The sequence below is a fragment of the Chroicocephalus ridibundus genome, chromosome 2 (assembly GCF_963924245.1).
Source record: "Chroicocephalus ridibundus chromosome 2, bChrRid1.1, whole genome shotgun sequence".
NCBI classification, from domain to species: domain Eukaryota; kingdom Metazoa; phylum Chordata; class Aves; order Charadriiformes; family Laridae; genus Chroicocephalus; species Chroicocephalus ridibundus.
Window position 1 is genome coordinate 133542464 of NC_086285.1, and position 18954 is coordinate 133561417.

The following is an 18954-nucleotide window of genomic DNA, read 5'->3' on the forward strand; positions in this document are numbered from 1 at the left end:
CAGCCAGGAATGCAGGCAGGGCTGCATGCTTAGTACAACCCCTACAGGGCATTTGTGACCTATTTACTTTTTTAAACAAAAAACCCACCCACCCAATAGGTATCCTAGCTATCAGAAGTCAGAAGGAAAAACATTTAACTGCTTTGATTGCAAAAGTTACTAAAAACGCACACAGATTAAGCCTCAAAGTAGATGTGAAGTATGTCCAACAGCAGTGGGAGTAAAAGATGACGCTTAAACTTAATGTGTGATAATGACTGTAAACATTTCTCTTGTATTTGCTATTAGTGCAAAAGCTCTGTGGTTGTTGATAGATGCTACTAATCCTGTGAACTAAACTCAGATTACTTCAGCAGAAGAGTTGACATCCAAGTTTAGCAAATAGTACAGATAAACAGTACTAATGAGAAAAACATGTTGTTTTAAATTTAATTTAAAATTGGAAAACAGATGTTATTTTTTATTATAACAAACCCCAGAGCCAAAATACAGCTGAAAAATATTTTAAATTGCAAAACTTTGAAATGCTATTTTATTTCTAAGAGTGCCTTGGCTGGAAGAATGTAAGTCACTGTGTCTCTTTCTATTTCTGTAGCTACTTCTGAGTGATGCAGTAATGCATTCAAACTCAAGTTTTACAGTTGCACGGTTTGAACCACTCCGAAAAGATATAAAAGGCCTCTCATAGTTATAAGAAGAAAAGAAAAAAAAAAACATACAAAACTTTTTTTGATGAATACATTATCTTCCCACAGAAAGTTTGGCAAATACTTTGCAAGAGCAAATGAGAAAAGTAATTACATGGCAGCCAGCATCTCTCCCTCTCAGACAAAGACACACACATACTAACAGGCAGATCTCTCTTTCATCTCATGGTCAGCGCTGGCTCCTATGGAGGAGGGGTGGGGGTCTCCTAGACCGTAACAAACATGAAGCAGGTTTCTCAGAAACGGCTCTGTGGGCCACCCAGAACTACTGGCCTAAAGTTGTTTTTAAAATACTCCAATTTTGCCATTTGTTTTTTAAATAATCGGCCGCAGCGCCGCGTAGGGCTGCTGTTCCCGCCTTCGCCAAACAAACACAAAAATAAGAATCTCCACGAAACGTGCGAGATTTACTGCCCCAGGTTGGCAGGCTATGTAGCTTTAAAATGTGATAAAAGCTGTAATTTGCAGGTCAAAGGTCTATTTTGCAAAGAGCACGGACCCACATTAAAGCTGGGAATCCCAGTCAGTGTTGGAAGACGGCTGGTCCCTGCTGGGAGCGGGATGCGGGCTCCTGGGATGCCATCCTCCCCGGTGTATTTGCCACAGAGGTCCATTTGCTTTCCTGGCGCAGCCTCCTTGCCATGGGCTATGTCCATCATCAGGGTACAATGTATGTGGCAGAAGTTTAGTGCAGCTCTCCTGGGAAAGCCGAACACGGCCAGATGGGCTATTTAAACTCAAGGTTTCTTCCGTTTGCTTACACTGTTTAAAAATCCTTGGCGAAGTCCCCCTTGTTGTCCTAGTAACTGCTTAGCCATCCAGAACAATATTTTTATACTGTATAATAATAACCGAATACCTTAACGTTTACTTTTTTATGGATGAATTCCCAAACCAATTGGTTAGTATATTCTCAAACATCGCAGTCTTGGTAACTAAAACAACGCTGGTGCTCATCACAGGTCTAGTACCCTTCCATCTATGAAGCAACTTACATGAAAAAAGAGCTTGAGGAACATCCTCACTGAAGTAAGGGTGGGGGACAGTGGGGAGACAGGGTGGCGGAACCGCCTAGGTCCTCTTCCCACCCTCTCCCCTCCTCACACCCCATTATAGGGATGATAAATTTGTAACAAACAAAAATCCAATTACCAGAATAACCTTAGCAAGGAGCCACAGGCAGCGATTTTCCTCATCATTTTCAAAAGTTGGCAGTCTCTCCCTCCGCTATTGTTCGGTGACTAATCACGCTGTAATTTTAGCAGGGTCAGGAAAAGCACTGGGTTTAATTGGCTGCACACGCACGGCGAGGCAGCGCCTTTACGTCGCAGGGAGACATTCGCCCCGGGGAGAGGAACCAGAATAACTCCAAAGCTTTTGAGCGCGAGGTAACCCCAGTCAGGGAGCAACTGCAAGGCAGCTAGGAAATCCCCTCTACTGCAGGCAAGAATGCCAGCGGGGCCCCGAACACGCCGTCGTGTAACGCTGGGTTGCGAAGTAGGTTGTGGGATCCATTATCTCCATTTAGCAGCTCAGCAGCCGCGCGCAGGAGATGAAGAACAGCTATTGCAGGCTATGACAGGGCTGGGGCTGCAGCCTGCCCATATACTGCTAGAGGGGAAAGGGAGAATAAACTCATTTCCCTCTCTGGAGGTTTCTGCACAAACAACTGAACAGCAGCAGCACTACCCCCGTCTTCTGTCAAGAGAATCAATTTTGTCCTTAAATAATAGCTGAAACTATGAATAGGTTCTCCTTCCAAAATTACACGAGGAAAGGGAAACAAATGTCCCTGTTTATTTTTAACATCTGTTCAATCAAAAGGAAGAATTAAGTCAACTCAAAGTTTTTTCAAATTCAAAAGCTGGCCTAATGGAAACATTAATAGGACGTATATTCTCATGTATAGTATAGATATATACTGTCAACATTTAACTGCAAGAAAGACCTGTTCAGCAATGTGGTTCTTTTCTACTTAGCTTCTAACAACTCCACCAACATTTTAATTTAAAATATTCTCCTCATTTCCACTCCTATGGCCCGTAAGGCTTCTGTAGGAGACCAGTCCTTCCCTCATCCACACACCGTGCTGTTCATGAGCACAACAGAAATGCCACACACACCACGGGCACCCCCAGGCTCTCCCACTCTGACCTGTGGCTCTTCCACCCAAGCCAGACTGTCAGCGATCTGCTGCCTTCCAGGGGCGGGCAGCCCAGCCCAGAGGCAAACCCAGGCTCAGACCCCCTCCTCCCTCAGCCCCGCAGACAATGCTGTCGTGAAATCAATGCCTCTGACCCTCCTCTCAGGAGAGCTTCGCAACTGGGTCATCTTTAACACATTTCTTTCACAGAATATTTTTAGATCCTTGCTTTTCGATGCGTACAGCTGAAATGCTTTCCAAGATCTTACTGTTCCATCTCTTGACAACCGCCACCCTTTCATGACCTTGACAATTCTGATCTTACACACATTTTGCATATCGCAGAAAACAAAGCAATGCCCTTTATGACAGACCTCTATGTAGTCCATTGACTGAGTCCTAGCTTTGCTCTACTAATGCCGGAATTCACTGCTTATTCTTAAAATTTTCCAACAAGCGCTCTCTCACATCATCCCGTGCTGCTCCCCCTTTCCTCCCTCCATTGAATGAGTTTCCCATAGACATCTGCAAAACTACTTCATTGTCCTCCCTAAAATCCCTTTTTATTGACATCCCTCTGCTCCGTATCTTACAAAAACCCCCACCTTCAGAGCTGTTAGATAACCAATATGGGGTGACAACTGTTTATTATGGCTAAACTGCATCAGCTTTATCATTATATTAAGCCATAATAAGCCTGTGTGTTTTATTTTACCCTCCAATTTCGATGGGGACTATGTTTTCATTTGGCTGTATCAGCACAACAGGAATCCTGATACATGACTGTGGCACAAAGGCACTACTGCAATAGAAATTATAGGCAACACAGACATGATTTTTCAATAACTCTATTTCCTAGCGACCATGAATTATCAGTTCCTCAAGAGCTGGAATGTTGATCCAGGAGTTCCCCGTAGCTGCTGCTGGCAAGCGTTGTGAGCTCTCTCCTACAGAGAGGTAGGGGTAGGGTTTTTTTCAGAGGGGCGTATGCGTGTTTGGTTTTTTTAGTGTGGCTATCTGCAGAAAGCAAAACCAATAACCTAGTTATAGTTATTTTTGCCCCGATGAGTAAAAGATCACCACAATTCAGCACGTAGATGAAAGTCTGCATACTACTCTCATGCTATCTTCCTCTTACTTGTCAGAGCACACTACAAGTAAGCAATACTTCAGATGTCAGATGGTCACTTCTGCCCTACGGAGCTACTCAACACACAGTTCAAAAGAGGATTAAAAAAACCCCAACAACAACCATCTCTCTTGTGCCTGGGCGAAGGACCGGATCAATATCCCCTTAAAGCTGTGGAACAAAAGCAAAACCTCATTCACTTGGTCTCTGAAAGCACTTCTGCCTCCAGACATTTCATGGAGCGTTTACACGCTGGCGCAGAGTTTAAATGGAGCATGATAATAATAAAGAGAGGTGCTAAACTTTTAAAACATGTGGTCCAATTCTGTGAGTGATCACTTATTGCAACAATTCTAAAATGTGCAGCACACTTGATTTCAACTGTCAAATTCAGGGGTGAAAGCTCCTGCAGCAGACATCCAAAATTAGCTATTTGTCATAAACAAAGATTTTTGAAAATAACCCTTAAAGTGGTTAAAATCCAGAATCAGGCACACCCAGCGACTTCCCGAGACAAGAGGGGAAAAAGGAATTGGGAGAACAAGGTGGAAAGATATTAAGTAAACTAAACAGGCAAGTAAGGCTACAAAATATAATTGATAATAATAGCCCACACATACAAAGACTTACAGCTTTTAAATAGACTTCAAAGAAACAGACTTCAATCATTACTTAGCTACCTCCACAGCTGCAGTAGGTATTTTTATCTTCTTCTCCCTCCCCAAACACACTCAGGTGTCAAATTATATCTGGCACTTCCTAAATTCATAATCCGGACATGTTTTCCAGGACTCGCTTTGTCACATTCACTATTTGTTAAACTCTTGCTATTTGGAGACACGTTTTTTACTGTAATAACACTACAGCACCTCGCTATTTAAAAATTAATGAAGTCACTAAGCGAGGGATCTTCCAAACTGCTGAGAGCCGACCCGTCGCTGCGCTCAGCAAAGGCAATCAGCATTTCAGCTCCAACTGCAATAACGTCCGAGGTTAAGCGCTTGAGCAAACATTCATTTTTATGTTAGGAATGTAAAGAAATAAGGGGAAGGAAAAAACCCCATAGCATCTACTATATCTAATTAATGGTAATATCTGTTTATACAGACCTTGCATCTGGTAGCTATAGGGAGCCTGTCCAGGTTGAGGTGTGCTAAAGCTGGCACCGTAGCTTAGAAATCCTGTCTGTCCAGGTGACTGTGACTGTGCCAATCCACCTTCTGTCTTGATGCCTGCCCACAATGCACCTAAATCAGTTAGTGACAGCAAATCTATTTGTTCATATTCAAACAGGGACGGGAAATAAAATCACTTAATTAACAGCACTTTTCACATATACCTCTTATTGCAAGCGTGAGAGAGCGAATACCGAGAGCATGCACCAATGAGTGGGGTAAGGGCAGTCTAAAAGCACACATAACACTGAAGCTCACCAGGGAGAGGTTAAATTCAAAACTGTGTTCCCAATAACTGCAAAAGAAATTTATACACGAACAGGAAGTTGCATTATTCCTTTTTTCCTTTCCTGCCAGAGGATAACTTTTCCATATATTCATGGCATTTCACAGAGGTAGATTAGCAACTTTATTTGATTTTAATGAAGCATAGCATAGCCAAGCTCTCCTACCATCCACCCATTAATGACATAGCTGAGATTTGCATTGTGTAATATTCCTACATGAAAATTACGTGTCTCTGAGTGCAATGGCTTTCTAAGGAGTTAAAGAGAGAACTAGCAGCATTAAGTGTAATGATGATTTTCAAAGCTAATCAAACACTATAGGAGGCATTTAGTCTTTTAACAAATAAACACCTAGTAGACAGGAACTATTCCTGAAGCAATCTCCCAAACTGGGAAGAACGCAACAGAGAGTCATTAATCTGCACTGACAGGGAAATCCATTACACATTACATTACCCTCTCATTTCCAAATTTAGTAATAAATGAATCCAAAGTCCAAATAAATGAATGACTTGCATCCCAAAATCAGTGATACTTCCCCCAATTTGTAAGGCAACAAGCAACTAAATATCAGCAAGGGAAACACTGAGGAAACGCACACAATTCAGCCTCTGTCTCTTAGTTTTAATTATAAGGTTGTCCCAACATGAACTACCATTTAAAAATAATTATAGCCAAAGCAATGGAAAAGTAATACAATACTCTTAGGTTTCACTGTGGCATTCAGTGATACCTCATTGTTCAGAAACCACCGTTATTTGAACTGAATTAACTAAGTGTGAATTAGTAACATTCCTTTGAAAATTACTGTTAATCTAAGTCCATTTCCTGGTTGGATTTTTTTTTAAAAAAACAATATTCAACAAAGGTTGAAGGTAGGAGAGGGCTGAGAAGTTACTATGGTTGCAAAACTTTGATATCTCCCTATATACAAATGGCAGCATATTTTCTTCTGCCTCTTAAATCATTATTTTTCAACTGCTGTCATTAATTACCCTTAATTCCTTCTGCCAGACCTGCTAACTGCCAGACTAACCCTGTTTGCTTGTTTTTCCCCAGTGCTTACTTGCATCTTCTGTTTCATGTTACAATTAAACCATCCCAATGCTGAATCTGACACCTCGTTTCCAAGGGGAAACCCCTGCCATGGATGTTTCGGTATCGACAATCTCTATTTGTTGTCTCTTTAAGGACTTCTGAAATGCTGATTAAATATTGCTTAGAGAATGTTTAACTAAATCAAGCATTAAATTTCTAGTCCAGCTCTAACGGCCTAATTTAACTCTCCATCTCCGAGGAAGCAGGAGGAGTCGACCAAAGGCAGAGGCAGGAGGATGCCACTTGAGTGAAGACAACTTGGCACTGACGTGCCCTTTTGCAAACCTCCATGCTATGAAGAGCCTTTCATCTCCTAGGACTTATTCTTCCCACCTGCTCTCATCTAGAAGGCCTTCACTCATCAGACCTTGATGGTCCCTTCTCCTTCTCCCAAGACTAACGTATGCAAGAAAGCAGGAAGGGAGAGTGAGAAAATATAAGGGGACTGCCAATATCTGGAAAGAAAAGAAGTTGCTAAGCAAAGCCTTTGCGAGACGCTGGTACGGGAGCGGGCAGGAGGAGGGAGCTGCAGGAAATTCTCCAGCCTCCTCAGGGGCTTTGCAGATGAACCAGAGCCAGGAGCCCCTGGGAGGCAGCTGTCAGTGGCATTCCCCTCCACCCCCCTTCCTGCCCGCTCCCCTGCACCACGGTGGCAGAGGGGGGGAGTGGAAAAATGAAGAAGCTGGAGGTGTATTCGAGACAGCACCTTCCCAAACTGCCCTAGGGAGAAAACGTGAGGGAACACTGATATGTGAATTCACGATTACTTTTCCCCCCACTAAGCCCCAGAGTGAAGAAACAAAAAGGGTGATGCCCCCCACTCCAACTCAGAGTTCTTCCTTCCACGCATGTCCTAAGTCTCCTCTCTTTATACCTGCTGGAAGCTCTCTGCCTCGACGAGAAAAAGGAAAGGCAGATGGTACGTGGGGTCTAAGCTGCAGACCCAAGAGGAGAATTTTGGCTCTACGCAAGGCTTCAGTTTTTGCGGGTTGCAAATAAGCATCCCAGCGTTCCCCATATAGTTTATTTTGGGAACATGGACTATATGATGTGCTTTAAGTATGCAAAAATATATATGGTGTTAGGTCCCAAAACTTTTTAATGGTTATTTGCTTTTAAATATTACTGCTATGAAATACTTCCCTGAGGACCACCTTTGCCCCAGCCACGAGGGACTGTCTGAAAAGAACAAAATGCGTTAAAATCCACATGGCTCAGGAACCAGGGGGTTCAGCGGCCAAAAGCAGCTCTGCAATGTAAAATGTTAGGCAAAATTATCCAAAGTCCTAGGCACGGTGGATGGACTGGGAAAAAAAAAAAAGAAACAAAACAAAAGAGCAGGCAGGCATGTTAACCCCCCCACGAGCAGCTGCCAAGTAAAGCAGCTCTCAATTATAGCTCGGATGACTATGAGACAGCTAAACTCAAGTAGGGAAATCAAGGCCTTGCTGAAGTCAGGGGGAGTTTTATAGCTGACTTCAGTGAGGTCAGGATTTCATCCAGAGGAACAAAGCAAAAACCAAAAAAAGTCACTGTTTGGGCTGCCCAAGCCACCGCAGCCAGCCAAGTATGAACATGAGGTGGCCACAGGATAAACGGGTCCAGAAGAGCGTGGTGGGGAAAGGGGTCATCTGTTATCACACCACCCGATCCAGCTGGAAACAGCAGACAAGCGCTCATCGGCAAGACGAGCTTGGGGGGCTTGGGGGTGGGAAGAATCCCCATCTCCATAGCCTTGGAAATATCCTTAAATATCCTTCACGTATTTTGTGTGCGTGAGTTTTAAATATGTGGAATGGAACTGAAACAGAAACATCCAATTCACCATATTTTTGGTGGTAAGTAATCAAGGCTGTAGCCACAGGAAGAATGCCTCCTTGGATCATAATTATTGATGATATATTAATGAAACACATTTTCTTAAAGTAAAGGGAAATATTAATCTATTTCTTGTACCTGTTGCCCAGAGTAATCTGCTGTAGGATACGCTTGAGACCCAGTGGATTTCAACTTGGCAGATTTCAGGATGAAAGATTCACCAGTTTTGCACTTAAAAGTTGTAATGATTTTAAGGGGCACAGCTTGTACTGCGAGTTATGCCCTTTTGTTATAAAATTTACATTACCTGAATGTATCTTTACAAAATATACTGCTAAAAGCATGCAGATTGTGTATTTTCAATATATTGCCACAGAGGAATATAAGACCTATTTTCTAAAATTGCATCCTTGCTGCCGAGCTTCTATGTGGTATGCCAGCAGACAGTCTGGCAGCAAAATGGTCTCACCCACAGCAGCTTGTTTTTAAATTAAATTTTTTTGGAAATATTTGCTACTTAGTACTATCTCCTTCATCAGGCAGACAGAGCTTTAGTGGCAATTTACCTCAGTTTTCACCTCCAGGGAGTTTTAAAACATTAAAAGTGAGATTTTTTTGGTTGTTTTTTTTTTTTAATCAGGTTTTCACCTGCTGAAAATCAGCACAGCTTCACTGATTCACTTGGGTTCCAGTAATCTGGAACAGCTGAAATTTAGACCTGTATGTACTGATGAACCCTACTGCATTGCTGGAGAGCAAAGCTCCTCGGCAACTCACCAGGAGCTCTGCCTGTGTAATGGAAGTCCCTAGATCTCTTTTCCCACTTCATTGCTAATAAAAACCTAATGAATCTCTCTCCTTGATCCCAAAAGAAAGTCATCCTCTTGAGTAGCTTCTTAGCTCTTTAACACATAAATTAAGCATCACTCCAATGGGGAAATTACCAGTCTTCCACTAGGAATGCTCGGGAGCACAGCCGCCCCACTAAGCACTGAGCCGAGGGTCACGCAATCTTCTTCTAAAAAATATTTACCTCTGGAATAAAATAACACGGATGTGGTTTCTTACCATACGAAGGGATTCCATAGGGCTGGCCGGGCTGGGGGTAGGTGGCATAAGCTGTAGCTTGTTGCATCCCCGTTGTAAACTGTGTCTGCCCATACGCAGCCATCGTTTGTGAAGAGGGGGTAGGAAGAATATGTGGGTATGGTCTGCTATTGATTACAAATGACAGAAAATAGGAGAGACGCTGCATTAGACAGACATGCATGTACTTATTTTTAGCCTTATTATAATCCTGCTACTTCATTAACACATAATCATAGGCTGTGCTAGACAACGGAAACTGTAAGACAAAGACAAAACAACAATAAGAAATCCATAATAAAAGAATAAGTAAAATAAGAACTTTCCAAATATTTTTCAAATACATTCTTAGCATTTAAAAAAAATATTTTTTTTCCCTAGAAGCTGCTGCGGTTTAAATTATGACTTAACAGATGGACCCAATTATTATTTTAAATGAGGTTAAAATCTGCCTATTTCAGTTATTATTATTACTACTACTATTATTATTTTTAAAAGATATCATACTTGGAAGGGTAAATCTGTGGTGGGGAGAACTGGTGTGTTTGTCTTGGGCTGAAACCACTGCTTCCAATTGCTGCACCAAGGAGAAAAGAAAGCACACAGAAGTGTAAATACACACACCAAAGATAAATATTATTTTTCCTAATAGAATTTCAGAGTATTAACAAGATTTTAATTAAATTCAAATATCATTGATACCTTAGATAGAAAATAATATTTTATCAGGAACTATACAAGAATGCTTAACATTAAAATCTTGATTACGAATTTCAAATACTAAATTGCCCCTTTGTACAACTCCTGAGCAATAGTTTACTCTTTGCTCGCACACAGACAACATTTTCAATGCAAACAACCTATTTCCTAATGGAAACATTTCCCTTCATATTTTCAAAGGATTATTGATATCTCAAGTGCAACATTTTATTAACTTTTAGAATTTTTAAGACCTACATTTTATGAAGGAGCTTTATGCGTGCCTCGATTGAAAACATATGGCCAGCTTCAGAGCACGTGCCTCTTTTTTTTTTTTTTTTAAATAATTCCATAATGCAGACGATGTATTACCAGATTACACTTCCTTCTCTCTTTCCCCCATCTTATCTGCTTTCTAAAATACTTTCAAATCACTCAGTATTGCATAAAGATGTCATGACCACAGAGAAACTCTTAAGCCCAGGAGGCTAAAGAGCCGGCTGCTTCCCGGCTCTGCTCCCGCTGCCGACATGCCAACCCATCCTCATTTCTTTCGGTATTTGTGGGTGCTGCCGGGAGCGTGGCAGGTGTGCCAGCGCGCTCTGCTCTGGGCGTTATTTTTGGGAGCCCTTCCCTCTCTGGTTACCGTTTGGGTGCCATTTCTCCTCGAGGTCCCAAAAGGTGGGTTTTGAAGCCTTTGCCAGGAAGGGGTCAGCGGCAGGTTATGAGACTACTGTAAAATCGGACAGCCGGAGAAACAACAGGCACTATTGCTAAGTACTTGGAAATAAACAAGGCACGGATAATTACCCTTTGCCAGCTACCCCTTTCCTGGCCAACTACAGGGAAAATCCATCATCTTTACACTCTGGGAGTGCTCGCGAAGCACAGAGGGAAGCAGGGAATCTCTTTCCGTGCCTTCCACACCTGATAGTTTTTTCTGTGGCCCGGGAGGCTGCAGATATCTCAAACGTTACGGTCCGACCTTTAGTCAGATCGCCACAGATGTACATAGCTACTACTAAACATGCTACCTTTTCTTCTTTCAGAGATTTAAAATACTCTAGCAACCTTTTTTCGCCTTTCAAGTTTGATAGTTTCATACTCAACAGCACGCGCAGAAAATGGAGGCTGTGACAAGACCAGAAAAAGAGTCGGCTACTTGGAGCCTGACTGGTTGTGAGATGTCAAATTTTGCTACTCTGGAAATATAATCCCATGACGTAGTATTAGATCCTTTTTTTAATTTGATTTGCACCATAAAAACAGTGTGCTAGGACTACCACAGTTAATCCACAGGTATGCAAAACTGTGCAAACATCTCAGGATTTTCTCACAGTGTTTGTCTCCCGCGTGTTCAGCAGCTAAGATGTGTTTGGCTTCCAGGAAGAAAAAAAAAAAAAAAAGCCCGACAAAAGAATGAATACCTTGATGATAATAATAAATTGCAATAAGTGAGGAAGACCTACCCCTCAATGACAACGCTAATCACAGAGGCAGGTATGTTTACTCACAGAAAACAAAAGAGTAATTACTCTGGGCCAGAATACTCCCTAGTGAGGCTCCCACCAAAGACACCGATGGACATCAATAAGGCTGATGCTGTAATGCTCCTTACTCGGGGAAAACTCCTATTGACTCACACTGTCTGAGTACGATGAACAGAAATAGGCATAAGCTGCAAAGCGCACAAGACTTTTTAACAGCTGTGCCCAGGTTTAGACCACATGGGAAAAGAAAATAGTAAATGAAGAAATGCTGAGCTTAAAACCTTTGTTTATTCCTTACCTGATCCTGAGAAATTGTCTAAAGACCCGTCTGTGGTAGTAGTAGTAGCAATCTCACTGCTGCTCATTGGTTCTGTTTTAACTATAGAAATATAAATAAAATATATTCTATATGCACCTAATATTCTTGCACACGCATGCACACACACTCACTACAGCCACAAATTCAATACAACAGAAATCTGCCGAAAATGTTTTAAATCATGGCTATCGATATTTTGCATGTTATGTATTTGTGTATACAAACAATGCAAAGTACTGGCAGCTATGATTTACACATACATATAAAATGATCGAGAGGGTTATTTCTGTCCCCAAGGAATAAGAGCCACTGTAACAAACCAAAAGTCCCCATGCAACTCTCTGCACCTGTCCTGATTCCTCTTAATCCTGCAGACCCAACAATAAGGGCCCACATTTAGATCAGGTCACACAGACATTTAAAGGCCTGAAAGACAGCAATTTGAACAAGACAAAAAAGGAAATAATTTTCAAATTAGTTTCTCTGAGGGCTGTTCACTTATTTTTTTCCATCCAAATAACTTTTCAGAGCAAAAATTTGAGAATTTGTGATGAAGTGAAACACTTTCCTCATGGTGGATTTCTCCTCTCAAAATGAAAACCAACTTTATACTCAGCAACCCTGAATAAACAAAGGGGACCCAATCCTCACCAGATACTTCAAAGAATGCTTTTCCATTTTATTCCCTCTGCACCCACAACCCAACACAGCTGTCAAAGAGTAAAAAAGAATGACAGTAAGAGAGATTCTCTCCTGGCTCATGCTGCTTCATAATTAAGTAGTAATTAATGACTTTTAATAAAGCCCCAAATAAATAAACAAATTTCCCTTTCTGTTACTCCAGCACAATCTCAGTAACAACAGTATTCCGATCCATGGAGCAAGGATGGGGCTGACCTGGCATGGGTGCACAATACCTACTCCCAAGGAGTTATCAGATCAGCACGGCAATCTCTCAAATCCACTCTACATGCCTAGCTTTTGGAGTTACAGCACACCAAAAGCCACTGAGGATGACGCTTCAGAAAGCAATGGAGCTGATCTTACTATCAACAACATCCCACCGCTTTCGCTCTAGTGGACACACACCGTCACCGCTTCCCACGCACCAGCGCTGGTGCATACCTGACCTTTCAGGGAGGCAGTTCAGTAACACTGCAGAAAGCGAATCCAAGAAAACCAAGGTAAACCATATCCTATTTGACGTGTAAAGCCTTAGTGTCATCTTGACGTAGACGTGCGTGTGTGCATGTATGTTTGTCTATACATACACGTTCAGGAATTGCAACCATCACTAGCAGAAACCCTTCTGGTGCCAGGTTTGCCAAGGGTGAGGGAGAGGCGCTTTCCCCTTTTGACAAAGGACCTTTCCTTTCCTTGCCAATCCAAATTCTTATTTCTGCATGCCTCGCTATTTCCTTCACCTGACCTCATCCAAGGGATTTACATGCAATCTCTCAAGATTTTACTAATCGCCCACTATTTTCTTTTGATTCTCATGCAGGATGTTTTGTCTGCACATGCTAACTCTGGAGATCAATACCTGCTCCACACAAAACTCTGCTCTGTCTGCATTAGCAAGCAGTGCAGTAAGAAAAGTTTCACGGAGTGAAACAGTTGTCACAGAGGGTCCAGTATCCACAGTTTAGGTATTGGGGGGTTACTTCATGCTAGGTTTTAGTTTTGTCCCAAGCACCCACCAGCAGCTGGAGAATGTTAGCTGCACTCCTGCAGTGCATCTTTTTGGAAATAAGTGAAGTCCAAGAGACTCCACAAGGTGAATTAACGTGTGGTAAGAAAAGGTGGCCAAGAGGTCCACTTCAAGAGTGCACTCATGATCTGAACTACAACTCTGATACAAATGTATTTCTTAAAAACACAGCATATAACATATCCAACATCCATTTCATAACTAAATACTAAAAGTCTAACACACAGATGCAACAAAATATTTGTTGCAAAGTGTGCCAAGTGTCTATCCCAAGTAGTTTTCCAGAAACTACCAGATTTTTAGAGCAAGTTCTAAATGGTTTGTCAATCTAGATACCAAGAATTATAGCATCTACATTATCTTCTACTTTTTCTTAGAAGTTTATCACAGCTACGTATTACAGTCAGACTAATACTTCCCCCCATAGAATACTCCAGCTTTCCCAAAAATTTGCAAGTCCTCTGGACCTAATTTCCATAATGCAATTATACTTTTGGAAATAACAATGAAAGATACTTTACTCTATAGCTGGGGAAGGAAAGGAGAGGAAGATGAGGCAGATCAACGCAACTTGGGGTAAAGGGTGGAAGATTTCAGAATATGCTTTCTCCAAACTCTTCCCCTCTTTTCCACTGGAGAAACAATTCTTCTATATTCCTTCTAAAATAAATTATCATTTGGATCACTGCAAATGAGCAGTCTGAGGAGTACACTGAGCCACCTCACACAATATAGAGACCTATTTCTTCTAGATAAAGATTTCTAGGGTAATTTCTTTCTAAGTGGATGTAAATGCCTCTCTTGCGATTGGTTTAAAAGCCTACTTCACACGCCTCTGACACTTATCTGGATGTCAGATCCTTGTTAAAGATACCATTTTGGGAAAAACCTCATCAAAATGGAGTTTCTGCCTCTATAACTCATGAGCAATAGTTCAGTACAACTGTGTTTGTAACTGATTGTTATTTACTAAACATATGACTTTTGAAGATACAGGAAAACCCATATGAAATCCACTGCAGTACTTTCTTCATGGAAATGAATTTTAGTTGCTGACTGAAGTGCTCACAGATTTTTCATAACAACTGTTCCGTAAATCTCCTCTCTCAGCTGTTGTATTTCCTCGATATATGAAAAAAATGCGATAAGAAAGCGGTTCACATTATTCCTGATCTGGATACCCATTAGTAGGGTGATAATAAATAAGCCCTATTATGCCGTCTTTAGAAACAACCATGACCTTAACAGACTTTGTGCCGCAGCTAGTTGGGAATTTAATAAAGATGGATAGGAACTGAAAAGCCCTCTATTCCCCAAGCATTTTAATCAAAATGCCAGAAAATGACCGCGTATTTCCTTCCGTCTGAGCCTTTTTGCCAGTTGGAAATATTCACCACTGGATTCTCATTGCAAAGGAAGGTCTCTCGTTTGCCCAAGACAAAAACTGACCTGCAATGGAGCATATTTCCTCCCAGAATCACGGGGAAAGAGAGCTGCAAAGGGATTTCTTAAGGTTACAAGCCTGCCAGTCCATCACAGCAGCACGTCAGTAATCCGTGTCTATCATGAGAGACGTTCTGAGCCGTCCAAGGAAGCAAAGCTTTGGATGGGCACAGATCTGGCCCTGCCACGTGCTCCTTAAGCACGCTCTGGATTTCAGCTCTCCACATTTTCCATGACAATTAACATTTCTGCAACGTGTCCTAAGCTTTCACAGGATGACACTGGCCAATCAGTGGGAATACTGCCATAGCTACGCAGAACGCGCCACTAGCTTGATGGTAACTGCCAGCAACACACTCAGCCACGGCAGAGACCGCAGAAAGTGAAACAGGAGAGTTCCCATTTCTCCTGCTCCTCTATCAGAACAGAGGTGCAGATTTATCAGACTTGCATTATAGAGACAAACCCTGATTTAGAAAAATGCTAAGTTTTAGTGCCGGCAAAACCACTCAGGTAACAAAACAGATTATCAATAAGAAGTAAGAAATCTAACGTATCCCTAATCTGCTGCAAAAATTCAACCGTTATTTAGAATTACTGGTACAGATTTGGTTTATCTACCAAGGAGCTTAAGAAGCTATGTCGAGAGAGATATTTTCCCTCCTTATTTTTCTTTTCTAGTCATTTATGAGACTCTAAAAACAAGATTTAAAAATAAACCATTTAAGAAAACAACACAATAGAATAACAGAAAAAATAGGAGTAGTAGACAATAACACACATGCTAACTCTGAGAAAAGCACAAAAATTCTGAGATAGCATAACTGCAGATCCAACATTATATCAATTGTGAAGATATCTCTTCTTAAGACACTCAGAGATTGCAGGGGCCCTCTTTTGTCAGCCATATTACAAAAGGTGGTTAAAAGTTACTTACGTGGCCATTTCTGAACTCCACTGAGAAAGAGAACTTCAGAGCAGAACCCACAAGTTTATGAGGTTCATTTGCCAAGTAACAACTTTCTGAGCTCACAGCTTGTCATGCAGTCACTGGTGTATAGAGCAGAAAAAAGAGCGCTCTGAGGAATGAGATGCTGGCAGTTTTAAATATGGATTTAGAGACCTAACATTTGGCCATTCCTGACACAGAAGTCATATGAATACATCATAAAGATCGCACCTTCAGTCATGCAAGAAGTAAGGTTTTTAAATATATTTTTAAAATTACTTTGATTATCTAAAATACATATAAGGCTTGCTTTACTGAACTAGTCTTTTTTAACAGCTATGCCATATGCATTAAGCCAAATATGCTTGACTTATTAAATTGGTTTTAATTTTGCTGTTTTAAGACTAAATTAATACTATAATGTTATATTCTTTGTATTATATAAATAAGGGGGCGAAACGAAATCATTCCTGGCTGACAGCTCTCAGTGTTCACGGGGTACAAAGAGTCTCAACAAAATAAGCGAGGCTGTTAGTTTGTTTATAGACATACCTATAAATACGATCTCTAGCCCTGCTTTGGTTTGTCTCTTGGTGAAATCTTCAAATAATGTTAGCAGTTAAACACCGGCTAGATATCTGGTTTAGTGCTGGTTTTGGCAGTGTTACGTTGATGGTTGGAATCAATGATCTAAAAGGTCCCTTCCAACCTAGACAATTCTATAATTTTATGATTAAATATTTTGTGTTTCCATTACCATTCATACACTGTTTTGCTTGATACTATACTCTTTCTGTACCCACTAGAAGCCCAAAGCTCACCTGGAAGCTCAAAGGTAATTGTCACTAACAACAGGACAAAAATTCTACCTTGAATCTCAGAGTTGATGATATTTTGAAGATGTTCCTGCTCATTGCAGAGGGCTTGGTCTAGATGACTTTTAAAGGTCCCTTCCAACCCAACACATTCTATGATTATATGATTTTCCATTATTTTATTGAAACTCTCCTCTGTTTTTATTGAAGAATCCTGCGATTATAAAAGGTTACTAAAGGCTACAGGTTACTTATAAACAGATTACTCAATTATACTAATTCCTATCCAGGACATTATTCCTTTTATCACAGACTATCAATTCATCAGCTCCTGACCATGACGCCTGATAAACTTACTTGCTTCTGCTTCTCAAAGCAGAGGACTCTTCCTGAATCTCATTGTCTGGAAATTACCAGAAGGTAATTACTACAAGGTAATTTCCAGACTAAATTTATGTTTAGTTTTCAAAGAAAGTCCCTGCTCAAAGCAGCACATTCTAGTTCAAGCCCAGACTGTTTCCGGCTCTCCCCTCCTCTGATGAGGGAAGGCTTCAAAACTTCTGCAGTATTTGGGCTGCAGATAGCACCCAGCCTTCCCTGCACACACGGCTCCCCCAAGACCCTCATCTTCCTCTTACATTTTGCATTACAACTGAAAGAGCTTTAACTTCATTGTAGCTGCTCATCTAGCAGTAAAAACCTTAAATTTACAAAGAAATGGCATCATCGCTACAGTGCAAAATCAGAAAAATTCAAAACCATCTGGATGGAGTCAAGTTTTGATAGTATTTGTAGCTGCTAATCAAGATTTAACCTGGATATTGATCTAAGAAGTACAGTCATGGGTTAAAATAGTCTTATTCACTGCAGTTAGGAGACACGAATATCTGAGTCAAACTAATGTTCTTACCCCTTCACATTCACTTGTCAATTTAAACCAAATGATTGTATCTTTCCTGTCCAGAGGCAGCATATATCCAGAGACAATCCTTTAAGAGGCCTTATTACCTATTTCCTTTTTTATTTTTTGCCTTCATAAATCCTCAATTGGGAATCTGACCATGGCAACTCCCCTGCACGCGTTTAGCAGTTTGCACATAGTCCATCTAAAATATCCATACTCTTTAACCAAAGCCAGAGAGAACAGCTACACAATGTCAGAGCCCCAGCCATTGATAGCAAAGAAGGTTGTCTTCAGCTGCCTTCTGGGAAGACGGAGGGCTTCAAGTGAACAGAGAGTATCGTGGATAAGTCAAGCCCACTCTGCCATTTGGGTGTACAAGACGCAAGACTGAGACATGAAGACAGAGGCAGAATGACAAAGCAGGTGGGACCTTTCATAAATGGGAAATAATACCACTTTTGGCCAGGGTCTGAAGTCCAGGACCGCCAGACTTAAAGCTAAATTCACATGGACAAAGAGGGACAGTGCCAGCTTGCATTCCTCTCCACCCAGCAGCAGCAAACTCCCCATCCTGTCTTATCAAACTAGGTGGAACAGGTACTTCCCTCACCAACCAGGGGTCAGATAACACAGCTAACCCTGAGGTGTCACCCAGTTTCATGCTTTTTCATCTACCTGTGACAAGCAAAACCCCTCAGAAGATTACAAGATGCAAATGCAAGTGCTAAATCATCAAGTCACAAGTCTCTGAAGTCGCTAAGGCTCTTCAAATATCACCCTACTGCCTATTAAGGTGTGAGCTTAGACTGAGATGCTCTACTCCTGTTCCCTGGAGTTTCTGCTGGTGCACACCAACAGCAGGGCTGTATTTCCTTCTCATCTGTGTTACTGGACAGGCGGGTGATATTTCTATTTTATGCTGGGCAATCATGCGATTGCACACATGAAGATCGTGGTAACAGGCTGGTCCCACTGGAGAGACACCGCACCTAGTGCAACGTGTTGCAGTTACAGTTTTCGGTGATGGAGTGAATATCTTCACAGGTGGAACAGGTTGCCCAGAGAGGTGGTGGACACCCCATCCCTCGAGACATTCAAGGCCAGGCTTGATGAGGCTCTGAGCAACCTGATCTAGTTAAAGATGTCCCTGCTTACTGCAGGGGGGTTGGACTAGATGATCT

The 18954-nt window shown here is 41.5% G+C and overlaps 1 protein-coding gene across 2 annotated transcripts in view; it reads right to left on the bottom strand.

Moving 5' to 3' along the window:
* Positions 1-18954, bottom strand: part of EYA1 (EYA transcriptional coactivator and phosphatase 1) — a 92214-nt gene that overhangs the window by 59638 nt on the left and 13622 nt on the right. The window contains exons 5-8 of one of the 2 annotated variants that reach the window (XM_063327044.1): positions 11931-12011; positions 9951-10020; positions 9426-9571; positions 5089-5226 (exon numbers count right to left, since the gene is read on the bottom strand). In XM_063327044.1, the coding sequence (XP_063183114.1) occupies positions 5089-5226; positions 9426-9571; positions 9951-10020; positions 11931-12011 (435 nt within the window). The remainder of the gene's footprint in view (positions 1-5088; positions 5227-9425; positions 9572-9950; positions 10021-11930; positions 12012-18954) is intronic. The other variant, XM_063327043.1, reaches the window with a different exon arrangement.